The sequence below is a fragment of the Caretta caretta genome, chromosome 2 (assembly GCF_965140235.1).
Source record: "Caretta caretta isolate rCarCar2 chromosome 2, rCarCar1.hap1, whole genome shotgun sequence".
Lineage (NCBI taxonomy): Eukaryota > Metazoa > Chordata > Testudines > Cheloniidae > Caretta > Caretta caretta.
Genome location: NC_134207.1, coordinates 68,179,804 through 68,193,759, shown reverse-complemented (window position 1 = coordinate 68,193,759; position 13,956 = coordinate 68,179,804). Strand labels below are relative to the sequence as shown.

At 43.8% G+C, this 13,956-nt stretch overlaps 1 protein-coding gene across 4 annotated transcripts; it reads right to left on the bottom strand.

Moving 5' to 3' along the window:
* Window positions 1-4,655: 4,655 nt before the first annotated feature.
* Window positions 4,656-12,018, bottom strand: PENK (proenkephalin). 4 transcript variants are annotated; one of them, XM_048840725.2, is made up of 3 exons: window positions 11,681-12,018; window positions 10,803-10,943; window positions 4,656-5,627 (listed from the first exon to the last, which is right to left on the bottom strand). In XM_048840725.2, the coding sequence occupies exons 2-3, from the start codon at window positions 10,938-10,940 to the stop codon at window positions 4,959-4,961; spliced, it is 807 nt and encodes a 268-aa protein (XP_048696682.1). In that variant the 5' UTR covers window positions 10,941-10,943; window positions 11,681-12,018; the 3' UTR covers window positions 4,656-4,958. The 4 variants fall into 4 exon arrangements, with proteins under 4 accessions (XP_048696682.1, XP_048696681.1, XP_048696684.1 ...); XM_048840724.2 differs by having other exon boundaries at window positions 11,677-12,017; XM_048840727.2 differs by having other exon boundaries at window positions 11,875-12,013.
* Window positions 12,019-13,956: the final 1,938 nt, after the last annotated feature.

Here is a 13,956-nt window from a genome sequence, read left to right as displayed (position 1 = left end):
GGTAATCAAGAGACAGAAATGTATGAAGCAAGATATCACAAAACACCTGTTCCAGAGTATCTGCTGGGGACACCATAGGACAATAAATCCAATAGTGAATTCATAGCATAGATATATAGAAAATATTGGCACCAATTTAGGGCCATTGCAAATGGCAAATCATCCCATATACTTCAGTTTAAAATGATTGGAATGAACGTGAGCACTGATCAGAGGTCCACCCACACAGATCTGATTGCAGAACTGGAGCATGAGACAAAGCATACTATTATAATTTATTAGGTAAAGATAGGGTAAGAAGAATCTGTTAGAAGCAATGTCTGCAGAACCAGTGAGGCTGGCTGACAGAGAGTGAAAGAGGGAACAGTGGCAATCAGATTCAAGAGGCAAAGACCATATATGCCTTTAGTCTCCCCAAAAAACAATGGTGTCTCTGAAAAGGCTCAGTGATGAACTCCTAGTGCAGAAATATGCCAACCTCCCTGAACAACAAGCAATGCAGCCCTCTTTAACAAATCATTTGGAACCCAGAGGTGATGTTGTGATAGCTGTTTATCCTCAATAATGGATTTCATGGCATGGCTTCAACAAGGATTACAGTAAATGCTCAGTTTAGGTAAAGTCACAATCTAATTAAAGAATTTCAGTCTAAATCCCTTCTGTGCCGGTAAAGATGCATCCATCAAATGTCTCTAAGCATTTAATTTTCCATGGCAACAATTAATTGGGTATGTAACAGTTCATATGCTTCAAATGAGGCTGATGGTGTTAGTAATTGAATGCTTGGATTAATATTTTATAGCTGGTTTCATGAGCTTATTTGTTGTTTACAAACATTTTCACTGTGACACTTCCCTGCCTCCCTTGGAGGAAGCATCAGGACATAGCCACAAAACAATGGGGTATTTTTATCTATGTGTTCTCTTTGAGCTTTATGACCATTTTTAATACTTAGGGCAATTAAAGGATTATGGACAAAAAGTTCAAAGTTGGAACCTAACTCCACATTTTAGCACTGAAGCAAGGCTTCATTTTTACAGGGGTGCTTCCAGTTATTTATTTCAAATATTGTTTCCATTTTTCCCAGTTCAAATCAGAAGGCAGCTCTGACTCTCCTGGATGGTGAAATAATGTTTGTCTCTTGTGGTGGAAATTGATGTAGGAATCTCTATGGGAAAGATGGATTGAGGCAAAAGCAGAGATTACTGGAAAGTCTATGCATTAGAGGGATCACTAGCACTGGAGAAAAGAGGGGAGAGAAGCAGGCTGGAGACATTTCTCAGAGGAAGGGATATCCTTAATGCGAACAGGCAGGAGTTGTGAAAGTATTAGGACTTTGAAAGAGAACTGGGCATTTTATACAGCTCTGTTTAATGTTTTATATCTCACTTATCACTGGATACCTCAATGGGGCAGGATTGTGTTGTAGTTGCGTGCAATAGCTTGCAGCGCTGAGGAGATTCCATATGGGAGCTCCAGGCAGCTGCTGTAGTCCCCCCTGGGCTGTGAGAGTTATGGTAAGGGTGTCCCATGCCCTCAGAGCAGCCCGGAATTGGGAAGATGCAAAAGTAGCTTGCGGCCACCTTATCCTAGGCTGTGAATTCTGTGCTGCTTCTCTTGGCACAGGATAGAATCTCGATCCCTGTGTCCCACTAAGATTTCTGGTGCTGAGGTAATAAAGCCAAACGTGTGGCATTGAAGGGAATGTATAATTTTGAATGAACAGGAACCTTAGCTGTTAATGTATCATTTTACTTCACATGTAGGCGCTCAGATCCAACCCTTAGTGACAGAAGGACACTCACATACCATATGGTGAGCAGTTGGAATAGGAACCTTAGCGGTAGCATTGCAGGCGGTGCTTGCTCTGTAGAGCCAGGATGCAGTCAGCACTTTTTAAGTGCCGAAAACCTTCTATTCATCCTCCTCCCCTCCTGAACTACTCTCTCCTCTCAGCTTTACCTGGTACAGGAAACCCTCCTTCTGCTGCCTCCTGTTGATCCGTGGCCCATTACATAGACCCACATCTCCTACAGCTTGCCTGACTCCTTTCCACCATCACATTGGAGGCAGACACCCTTTTATAATCTGCTGTCTTTCACCTTCCTATCCAATACTGGGCCAACTCTCTTCCTTCTCTTGTCTACTGCAGAGGAACACCCTATCCCACACTCAGCTCCTCCCCACCATTATTCATATTCAGTATTTGGCACGTATCTACTTGTTGTGTGGCCAAATACTGAAATCCTGGATTCACCACATCTCTCTAAAGATGTGTTCTCTTACCTTGCCAAATGTCAAGATTCCCAGGGTGGTAACAAATGTCAGAGAAAGGCCGCTTTTCTATTTTCTAATACTATTTTTGCTCCCTAAGTGACAGCTTCTTTTTCAAAATCCTCTTGCAATCCATTTCCACAAAGACATTTGGATTTGCTTCAGACTCGTCTCTCCTCTTTTGTTCACTATGTTTCAATAAAACAATTTTTCTACATTATATCACAATTTCTATTTTAGGAGCATATAGTGGGGGAAAATAGGGCACCGCTGATCAAAATGAAGATTCTCCATCTTCATCTTCCAACTCAAAACCCCTGTCCTCAACCCCTGCTTTGATCCTAGATTAAAACAAATCAACGATAGTAAATCTTGCCTGTTGATTTGCCTGCTGGACTGAAGCACTTGGAGTTGATGTCCATTGCCGAGCATTTTAGACTACTTCTGGATCAGGCAGGTGACCCTGAAGCTGCACAGAACTGAAAATAATGGGAAAAACTGCTAAGAAACTGCAGGCACAACAAAAGACATGAAAAAGAAGCAATTCTTATGTGGCATCTTTCTAAATTGAGTTATGAAGGAAAACTGACCCACAGACACTCCAGAAGGGTTTAAATTGTGGTGGTGTTGGTGAGGGGCATGACAGCCAAATAACTCCACTATTCCCCCTGGCCAACCAACTGGAGGCAAATAAACCCCTCTTCGCTCCCCGAGCTGCACTCCAAGTTGTATCAGAAACCATGGGTGGGCTAGTCCCTCTTCTCCTCTTCTGGAACCTGGCCATCCCCCTGCTAGTCAGACCAAACTTCATCCAGCTGAGCTGAGCAGGGGCACTTGTTCATGGCTTTCTAAATTGAGCATCACCTGCTGTCTAACAGAAATAGAAAGACAGGTGCCCTGCTTTCCTCTGCTGTAAAATGACTGGCTTTTAGTTTATCAGCCCTGCCACTGGATTGTCACCTCATTCAGCCATCCCAGTTATCCTCTAAGGGCTGAGCCCAGGATTTTCAGAAATTGGGGGCCTAGAGCTAGGCTCTTAGTCCATATTTGGGTGTCTAAATAAGAAGCCTGATTTTCAAAGATGCAGAGTGCTCAGCAGCTCCATGGGCTTCTAATGAGAGGAGAGACAGGCTGATAAATTGCCATTTTTGTGCACAAGTATCACTGTTCAAAATTAAAACTGACTTCACTAGCAGTTGCTGTGCACTCAGCACCACTGAAACCAATTCCCACCTATTCAGGCCCCTAAATATACATTTAGGAGCCTAACTTTGGTTATCTATTATTGAAAATCTTGGTCCTATGTTTTATTTGTCTTTGAACTATTGTGCACACCTATGGTACTAATTATTGTCTTAATTATTAATTAATTAATAATTATGGCTAATTATTAGTAATACAATATGTAGGTGGAGGTGCTCTGTGGAAGGAACCCAGTGACTAGATGTGTAGGAACAGAATGTAGAAGGAGCCACTTTGGGAAGCTCCTGGGCAAATTATGTATTGCTGCTCCTTGTGGCAAAGAGACCAATGTCAATAGAGCTCCTAAGTGAGCTGTCCTGCTTGGGAGCCCTGGAAAACTGGGGGAGGGGCTAACTGAGGTTGGTATGGATGCCAGACCTGCAGTGTTGGGGTTGGGGTTTCCCATATAATCTCATCTTCTCTGTGCCACAAACCCAGGCCCAAATTCAAGGGGCTAAGATCCTCAGCTGGTGTAAACCAATATAGCTTTACTGATTTTGATAGAGCCAAGTCAACACACATTATCTGAGGATAAGCCCCAGTCCCAAAGTTGCTCCCCAAAGAAACCTCTGTCAAACACTCTGCAAGGTCAAAATTGTGGAGTTTTCTGTTCAGTTTTTCCTTCTTCTGTGCACTTTCCTGTGGAAGGGAAACTTTTGACCCTTAATGGTTGTAGCTGAAAAGCCAGTTGCACAAACCTATATTGGATGAATGTAAAATATATGTCCAAAGAAACATGACATTAGAATTCCCTGGTATGCCAGGGAAGTTGAAGAAATGTTTTTAGTATTTTATACCGTGCTCATATGTTTTCTTGCTGCATAATAGCTAAACTTAGTGGTTAGTAATAGTAATTTTAGTCTTTTAAAAAACTTTATTCCACTAAATTGCAAAAGTGAGAGGAGAAATCTGACCCATTTTAGGATATATTCGGTGTCCTAACTTTATAAGAAACCTAGGAAGCAAAGATAAAAATTAATCCAATTTCAATTCTTGCTGTGGTGTGAACAGAAGGAATTGTGTGATTACAAAGAGCTGGTGCTTTAAATTATAAGTTTTGGTTATTCAGTGCTGAATGAATTTGACAAAAGTTGTTGATTAAATGCACTTGTAGGAAATAACAAACACTTCAAAATCCATTATGCAGTTAGGATGAAGAATTTATTGTATACACAATTAAGCAGTTCTACTGTAGATGTGCGGTAGTGTTTAAAGAAAAGGGATAAGGTAACCAAAATAGTTTTAGCATGAAAACTACAATATAGACTTAAACTGACTAAAACAGAAGTTATTGACTTAAAAGAACACGGAACCTGAAACAACAGATTGCATCATTAACTAGGACAGTAAAAAACTGTACAGTACAAGCAACACATTACAATAAATTATGACCAATGAGGCAGTGTCTTTCATTTGGGACAAAAGGGGTAAAGGGGAGGATATTAAAATCTCATAAATCCACCATATCTCTTTTCCATCTCTGGAACCTCTTTGGAATAACTTTCCCCATCTTCATCTGAAGGGAGAAAAGAATCAGTGAAGCGCTTAAGAAATCCACCATAACGTTTCTGGTAGTCCAGCCACCATTCTGGCCTCCCTACTCTTCTCATAAAGCCACCGTATCTCTTTTGCAGCTCTTTGGCTTCATCTTCCAGTTCTGGACTGCGCTTGAAGCTTCTCATGAAGCCTCCATATCTTTTACTGACCTCCCCATCATTATCATTTATCTGTCGGTAATGTGAGCCTTCAGCGTTGGCCCCTGTTCCCAGAAGCTCCTTCAGCAGATCAGAGGAATTAGCCAGGGCGTCATCATTGGAGTCTTTCTTCATAAACCCTCCATACCTCTTAGTAAGGATCTCACCTCCGTTTGTTTCCTCCTCCGGTTCTACATGATAAAGCTCGTCCATTTTCTTCATGAAGCCACCATACCTTTTCATGAAGCCACCATACTTCTTTGCTAGCAAATGGTTCTCATCCTGTTCTTTCTTGTTGTCCCCTGGAGCACTGTTGCCTTCCTCAGAAAGATCCAGTTTTGTCAATTGCATAAGCTCCTTGCAGGTTTCCCAGGCTTTGGCAGAAGGCAGTTTTCCTTCACATTCTAGTGTGCATGCCTGAAAAATTGATGGGATTTACTAAGAATGATTTAAAAGAAACAGACACTCTGATGTCATCTTGTCTTTTTATTTTTTGTTAAAGGCACAAGCCAATCTCTAGATCAGTGATACTCAGACATCACAGGTTCAGGAGCCAAACTAGCCATTAACACTACCCAAAAGACTCACAGTAGTGTGAATTAATTGTTTCATTTACTATAGTACTAGATATTCATATTTAAACAATATGACAGGGGAAATATTTAGGTTTATACATATTATTCTCACAGCAAAATGACTGACCAATATTATTTTATCAACTACAGTTGGTTGTAAACACAGTAAAAGCATCCCAATTAGTTAATAATTAAGTCATAGTGTTTTAATATTATGTGCTGCAAAGAGCCACAGGAGACACATTAAAGAGCCACTTGCAACTCACGATTATCAGTCTGAGTATCACTGCTCTAGATACTCATTGGCTGGAAGGAACTTCCCTCATGGACATCTTATTCCATAATTTTTCATTATGCCATTTCTTGTGCCTTCCCCTCAAGCAGCTGGTATTGGTAGTGGTCACTGTCAGATAGAGGATACTGGACTAGATGGACTACTGGTCTGATCTGCTACAGCAATTCCTATGTTTCTAGTTTAAACAAAGACATCCATGTGCACGCACACATCTCTCTCAAAGAGGTCTGGAACAATTTATGAGCACTTCTAAGTAATATTCTATATTTAAGTGTACAATTTAGGGAGGTCAAAAATGTCTCGTCAAAAGGATTTTGACAAGGATTAAGTAAGATTAGGTAAAACTGAGTAATCAGCAGTAATACTGAAATTATTTCACCTCAGAAAAGTCATTTCCACTCCACTAGCTCATAATTTGCAATAGGTGGGCCTATGAGAAATGATTAAATCATATAAAGGTATGATCTCATATGATCTGATTTTTGCAGTTGTGAAATGCATTTATTATATTTGAAATGTTATGTTTGTTTACATTATTAACCTTATTGTCCCATCATCATATTTAATAATAAATAAAAATAAATTATGATACTTAATTTACCCTTTTATAGTGCCTTCCATCTAAGGATCTCAGAAAGCTTTACAAATGTGAAAATAAGCCTCAAAACAGCTCTGTGTAGTAAGTAACTGACTACCTCACTACTTCTGTAGTTACCTGTGAGTTAAGTCCTAAGTGTGATAAATATATTAAGAAAAAGCATCTATCAATCTACTATATATGCTATAGCAAGACAGAAGATTTATGGTACAATTATTTCCATATTAGTGATTACTCGAGAGTTAAAGGTTCATCTCAAATTGAGTTTAAAGTAATTATGTTGTTAGCAACATTCTACTCCTAAGCCATCACAATTTTTCTTTTTAACTGGCACTGCATGACTACGTCCATGTGAACATATTTGGGTTATTAAAATAATATGGTCTTAGCTGGAATCTGATTTGGAAATCACTGTAATACAAAAAACAAGAACTTTTTTTTTTGGTTAATGGATCAGTTTAAACAATCATTCTCCCACCCCCAGAAAAAACATACATCACACACTTAGTATATAATAATGGTTTGATTACTTCCTATAGTGCTCATTATGATAAAAGTAATAGTGAACTCACTAGTTGTTAATGTCTTTAGAAACATTTATGTTTTAGAAACCAATAGTATGTAAAATATTGTATGATACTGTACTTTTTCTGATTTGGTATATCAGCTGATAAATGCTATTGCTGAACAGGATTTAACACTTCCTTAAATAGCTTTGCTGTACAAGAAAGATTGTTAATGTTAATTTAGGCTTCCCAATTAACACTGAGAATTCATTGAAATAGATGTACAGAATTTCATGTGGACATATATGTCAACTGCATTCAGAATATTTTTTGTGTGTAACTGCTGTGGTTAAAGAGGTGCTATTATTTCTGTTATAAACAAAAATGTTCAGTGATTTATAATTCAGCTGGATTAGGGTCCAAACCTTCATTCCTCGTGCACTGAAACAATCACAAACTTTCCATTAATTTCAATAGGAGTGTTGAGTGCACAAAGACTGCAAAATCAAATCCTTGAGGTCAGAGTCTGCAAGGTGCTGCTGAATGTCAACTGCAAAGTACTCAGCACCTTATTCCCATCAATTTCCATGGGAATTGAGGACACCCAGCATTTGTCAGAACTAGACCCTTAAATTCCATGCAAGGTGCCATTGTGAATATATTTTAAAATAATGCTAGTGTTTTTTAACTACAGAGGACACACTGAGTTTGGATGGTTTCTCATGCTTTAACAGGCTGTACCTTAAGAACAACTTAAATGTTGCAAAGAGTCCTGTGGCACCTTATAGACTAACAGATATATTGGAGCATAAGCTTTCATGCGTGAATATCCACTTCCTCAGATGCATGTAGTGGAAATTTCCAGAGGCAGATATAAATATGCTAGCAAGAATGGCTAGCCAACTACAAAAGAAGTTTCTCCTCCCTTGGTGTTCACACCTCAACTGCTAGAAGAGGGCCTCATCCTCCCTGATTGAACTAACCTCCTTATCCCTAGCCTGATTTCTTGCTTGCATATTTATACCTGCCTCTGGAAATTTCCACTACATGCACCCCAGGAAGTGGGTATTCACCCACGAAAGCTTATGCTCCAGTACCTCTGTTAGTCGATAAGATGCCACAGGACTCTTTGCCACTTTTACAGATCCAGACTAACACGGCTACCCCTCTGAACTTAAATGTTGTAGCCCTACATTTTACAGGCAATGTCCTTTGAGCCAACTAAATGCTTCCCGATATCTGGAAGAAAAAAGCTCTTATTGAGGTATTGCTGCTCCTGTAGGGCTTGTTCCTCCTCCACCGGGAGCAGGCTCAGATTCTTAGGACTGACCCTGCCAGAGGCTGAACTCTCTGGCGGGGATCTAGCAAAGCACTCAGTCCCACTGACTTCAAGAAGCAGGTGAATGGCTCCATTGAATTCAGTGGGACTATTCACTACAGCGTGAAGAGCTGTGCTTGGCCCGACCTCGGCCAAAGCGCTCGGCGGCTTGCACCTCTCCATGGTGCCGTCTCCCAAACGAGAAGCTCCAATACCTAATAATAAGAGGAGCCAATGAAGGCTAAAAATACAGCCCAGCATCATGTCATCTTCCGCCGTCCTTCCCGGACGGAACTGCTGCAGCCTTGAGTCTGAATTTTCTTGCTTTTTTGGATTTAAGAGTTTTACCTTGGCCGTTAATTTTTTTTAAACTTAAACTTTTTTTCGTTTAAATGAATACTGTCATACAAACAAGTCAAAACTAGTTTCAGCTACTTCTTCTACCCCCTGAGTGTGTCTCTTAGCCATATTTTTGTTTGTTGATCTCCCTCCCAAATCACAGACGAAGAAGAAGAAATATTGTTTCTCTCCCTGTTCTACTGCGAAGGACCCGCACCAACAACAGGGAGATCTGTATGACTGATTATACAGGAGAACTGTACACAGACCCAGGCTATAAGTATAGGATCCAGTGCTGTCAAATGCACGCATTACATACACTGGCAGTCTGACCATTGTTCTCTAACCTCTCCCTGCGATAGAACGGTAGGTGCTGTAACAATGAGAAGTGTAAGTTTACGTCGCGTTTGCACTTTTTAAACGCATGTTATGGAGTCGAGTGGAGATTTACCGTTCAAGCTATGACTTGGTAACTGAGAAATGGAATAACAGATTTAAAGGAAATCTTTAAACTCCCATGTCTTTGATGACTTGTCCTAGCTGTGTAATCACATAATGAGACTCCTGTTCTGCAAAGTTATCCTCAAAGGACAAACAATTTTCATTCTAATGGAAGGCAGTTTATAATGGATGGTTGTCGAATGAGAAGACAAGAACAACGCCATATCCTATACGGGAGAGGCTTCTTTGCTAAAGGAACAGTTCGTTATTAGGGAACGCCTAAGAGGGAAACTACATCGGAGCCCAGGGTGAGACGTTCTCCTCTCGAGGGGATTCGAATACAGACTATTTTGCCATTGGTTCAGTTCTGTTCTGCCTTTACATCTCATTATTCGCTGCTTTCTCTCTTTTAAAATGTGATGGATTTGTTCTGAACCAGAGACTTGGGCCGGAATTTCTGCAGTGATTCCATTCTTCTCTAGGCTTCAATCTCTCTTAGTCCCACCAGGATCATCAAAAGGCTCCCTGAAACTTTTTTGCTCCCGGGAGCTTATCCTACGAATTCTCAAAATTAAACCTAGTGATCAGGGTAACTTTAGACTCACAGGTAAAAGGATGATTTCTTTTAAGGGGAGAAAAGGAGTACTTGTGGCACCTTAAAGACTAACCAATTTATTTGAGCATAAGCTTTCCTGAGCTACAGCTCACTTCATCAGATGTATCCGATGAAGTGAGCTGTAGCTCAGGAAAGCTCATGCTCAAATAAATGTGTTAGTCTTTAAGGTGCCACAAGTACTCCTTTTCTTTTTGCGAATACAGACTAACAGGGCTGTTACTCTGAAACCTGTCATTATTTAAGGGGAGAGGGAGCTTAGTAGTTTTTAGAAGGGCCTGTTCCAGTCTCTCCTCGAGCTCCCAGAATAGCTCTGGTGGCATTTCTAGTCTATTTCACTCTAGCGGTGTGACATCAGACCTCCAATTGAAATGCTGCATTTTATGTTTTAAAGAAGATAATTGGTTCCAGCTGCGCTGGTAGATTCGAGTTCAAATATCAGAAACCCCCCTTATCTCCCGGGCACTGCCCTTGGGGCGAGGTCTTGTAAAGGGCCCAGCTCCCCAAGGCGTCAGTGGCTCGCTACCTGCCACCAGTGCAGGATGGGCTCCTGGGAGGAGGCATCATTGCCTGCTCTCCTCTAAGGCCCGATCCTCCCCAGGCACCTTGGAGCACCCGCAAGTGGACCTCAACAGTCAATTAGCTCAACTGACTCGCTGGGGCTGGGCAGGAGCTTTGTGGAGCTCTCCAGGGTGCCGAACTGTGCGGCTTGTCTCGGGGGAAGGAGAGCGCAGAGCCGCAGGAAAGCCAGCCCGCGGCCGGAGTATCTTGTCCCCCCACCCCGACAGCTAAACTCCCTTCTCTAACTCTGCTTGAGGGGAGCCGGCTCCTCCGGGAGCAGCTGCTGTACCTCTTGGGCGGCGTGTGGGGTGAGAGAGTTACTTGGGAATACATGGATCCCGCTTACCAGGGGGTTGATCTCTGCGTGGTGACCCAGCCGGTAGGAGCAGGAGGCGCAGTCCTTGCTGCAGTCCGCCTGCACTGTCCAGACAAGGCAGCTGCTGAGAGCCAAGAACAAGCCGCAAAGTCTCAGGAGCAACGCCATGGGCTGCGAAAAGAACAGGTCAGAAATCAGCCTGCCACCAGCTTCCTCCCTGGCCCTGGGAGAAGCGTCCCCAACCCCACAGCCAGTCACACCTGTGCGGTGCCCCGGCTTCCTCCAAGCCTCAGACACTGGCGCTGCAAACTATTCACCAGCAGCGGAACGCTGGTTAGGCACGGGACGCGGAGTGCAGCAAGTTGGAACACTTTGCGCTCTCTGTTCCGCAGCGGCAGACAGGGACAGCCCCCGGTTTCCCCGCCCCCACTTCCCTGGGTCGCCAAGACCTCAGCCTGGCTCTTCTGGGGTTCGCAGAGCTGGAGTTGTTCCTTTTTGCAAGCCCAGAGCCTGCACGGGAACAGGACCTAGCGCTGCATGTGAAGAACGAACTAAAAGTGGTTAACGGAAATTAAATCAGTTTCCCCCCAAATTGATTTAAAAGCAATTTAAATTAAAGCATTTCTCCTGCCACTCTCTTTCCCTGTCCCCAGTCATTATCCCAGACAGCCAGGAAAGAGGTTAGATACCAGATCTACAGAGATATTCGAAGGTAAAGCCTTGGAGCGATTGCCTGGCAAGAGTTTGTACGCACACAGCCTCCGAACAACAAAGCAGTAGCCTAGGAAACTAGACAGCAAAGCTGTTACAGAAATAAAACTCAGCCTAGCCACTGCAAGCAATGGTACTAGACGCCTCGCCCCAGCCCCCAGCCTAATGCCGGTCCTTAGAGCAATTCACTCACATACATGCTGCTTCCTTGGGAGCCCGCAGAAGCTCCTCGGGAGTGAGCTGTCGCTTGCTGGAGCCTCTTGGTTTGAGCCCCTTGTATTTATAGAAGGGCTAAGCAATTTGTGCCTCTGGAGAAGCTCTAGAAGGAAAAAAAATACAGGAGAAAAGTAATAGCTCGCAGTTACTGAGCATCAGCTTCAGTAAATCTTACAGGAGCGAGGAGGCAGGCGGAGAAAGTGCCCCGCTGGAGCTGCGGTCTGCTGGCCCCTGCGCTGGCTGGCTGGATCTGTTTGCAGGGCTGGGGTGCTCTTCACCAAAGTCAGGGCTCTGGGAAGCGGATGGAGCCACTTTATAATTAGTCAAAAAGGGAAAAGCGAAGCCTCCTCCAATCGCCTCCGGGCTCCATCTGACGCAGGACCTACGAAATCCCACTCTGGCCCCCTAATTAGCGATTCTGCCTGGGAAGGGGATGAGCCAGGCGGGGAAGTCAGCGAGCACGTTTTCTGCCACCCCCCCCCCGCCCCGCCCCGCGGGTGGTTGGGGACAGCTGGGGGCAGAGGGCGGGGGAGGGCGTGCTCCAGGAAACGGCGTGTCCTTTGACAGCCCCCACCTGTCTTTCGGGAGCTCTCCCACCGAGCGCGAGACGAGTGACTTGGGGGCGCCAGGCGTGAGCAACCCCGGCCGCTTGGTCTGACGGTGTGAGTGACACAGGACAAGAGGAGCCCGCCAGCAAGGGGCAAGCTGGACCCCCTCCCCTCTTTGGTCCACGTGCTCCAGCCTTGCTGAAGTAGCAGAGCCGGGGAGAGCCCTGCCCCACTGGCTAACCACGTTTCTCTAGGTGACAGCACTAGGGGTTAGGGAAACTGCGGCACAGAGCGCACTGGGGGCTGAACCCCCCGCCCACTGGTCCGCTCCCCTTGATCTTCCTTAATATCTGGCAGGGCTAGACCATTCCACCCCAGCTGCGAATCTCTCACCCCCAAAGCTGGGGAAGGGAAGCCAGTGTGTAAAACTCCATCAAACCCCACTGGAAAGAAGAAAAGGCTCCAAAGGACAAAGCCGCAGGGTCAAGGAGATCCGGGTCACTAAAGACAGGGGGAGGGAAAGAGATTTTATCCCACCAGTGGTTCAACTGCCTCTTTGGTTCTTCCCATCTTTCTCACTTGTTTGCTCTACATAAGAACATAAGAACAACCCTACTGGGTCAGACCAAAGGTCCATCTAGCCCAGTATCCTGTCTTCCCACATTGGCAAATGCCAGGTGCCCCACAGGGAATGAAAAAAACAGGTAATCACCAAGTGATCCATCCCCGCTGTTGCCCACACCTCTAGGTGAGGTTTGCTCGCTAGAGGGCGCCCAGCTCCTGCAAAGGCTGGAGGAGCAGCCAGGCTTGTGAGAAGGGTCTGCGCTTTAAGCTTTTGTGCACACTGGCCATGTGAAAATGAGCCCAATGCTCACACACCCCCAATGGGGTTCATAAGATTGGCCATACTGGGTCAGGCCGACAGTGGCCAGTGCCAGATGCTTCAGAGAGAATGACCAGAATAGGGCAATTATCAAATGATCCACCCAGGTCCAGCCCCAGAATCTGGTAGTCAAGGTTTAACATATTCCTCTGTTATATGAGTGTTATAAACCTCATGGCAACACTTGAAAGACCCAGAAACCACTCTCTCCTAGACCTAGCTTGGTCCCTGGGTAAACTGTGATTATAAGGAAAGCTACCCAAGCTTTCAAGTTGCATGTCTCCCTATTTGACTGATTTTTCTTCTCTAACTGATGGATATTTTGCCTATGGACCCAAAAACCATGATAACATTTCAGACCTCAGGAGTAAGGTACAATCTAAAACTGACCACACCTCACAGACTGAGTTGCTTCAGGAAGGTTTTACAGTATATTCTGGTCCCGTAAAGTTCAGGACAGGTACTATCGCTTCCCAAGACCTCTCCTGATTGCATGTGAAAACACAAGTGGGTTCTCATAGGAATTAAAAGAACGGAAATGGATATGTTGCTTTAAAGTTTCTATTCACAAAGAATGACTATGATCTGTCGCAGGGGTTGGCAACCTTTCATAAGTGGTGTGTCGAGTCTTCATTTATTCACTCTAATTTAAGGTTTCGCGTGCTAGTAATACATGTTAACGTTTTTAGAAGGTCTGTTTCTGTAAGTTTATAATATATAGCTAAACTATTGTTGTATGTAAAGTAAATAAGGTTTTTAAAATGTTAAGAAGCTTCATTTAAAATTAAATTAAAATGCAGAGCCCCCCCGGACCGGTGGCCAGGAC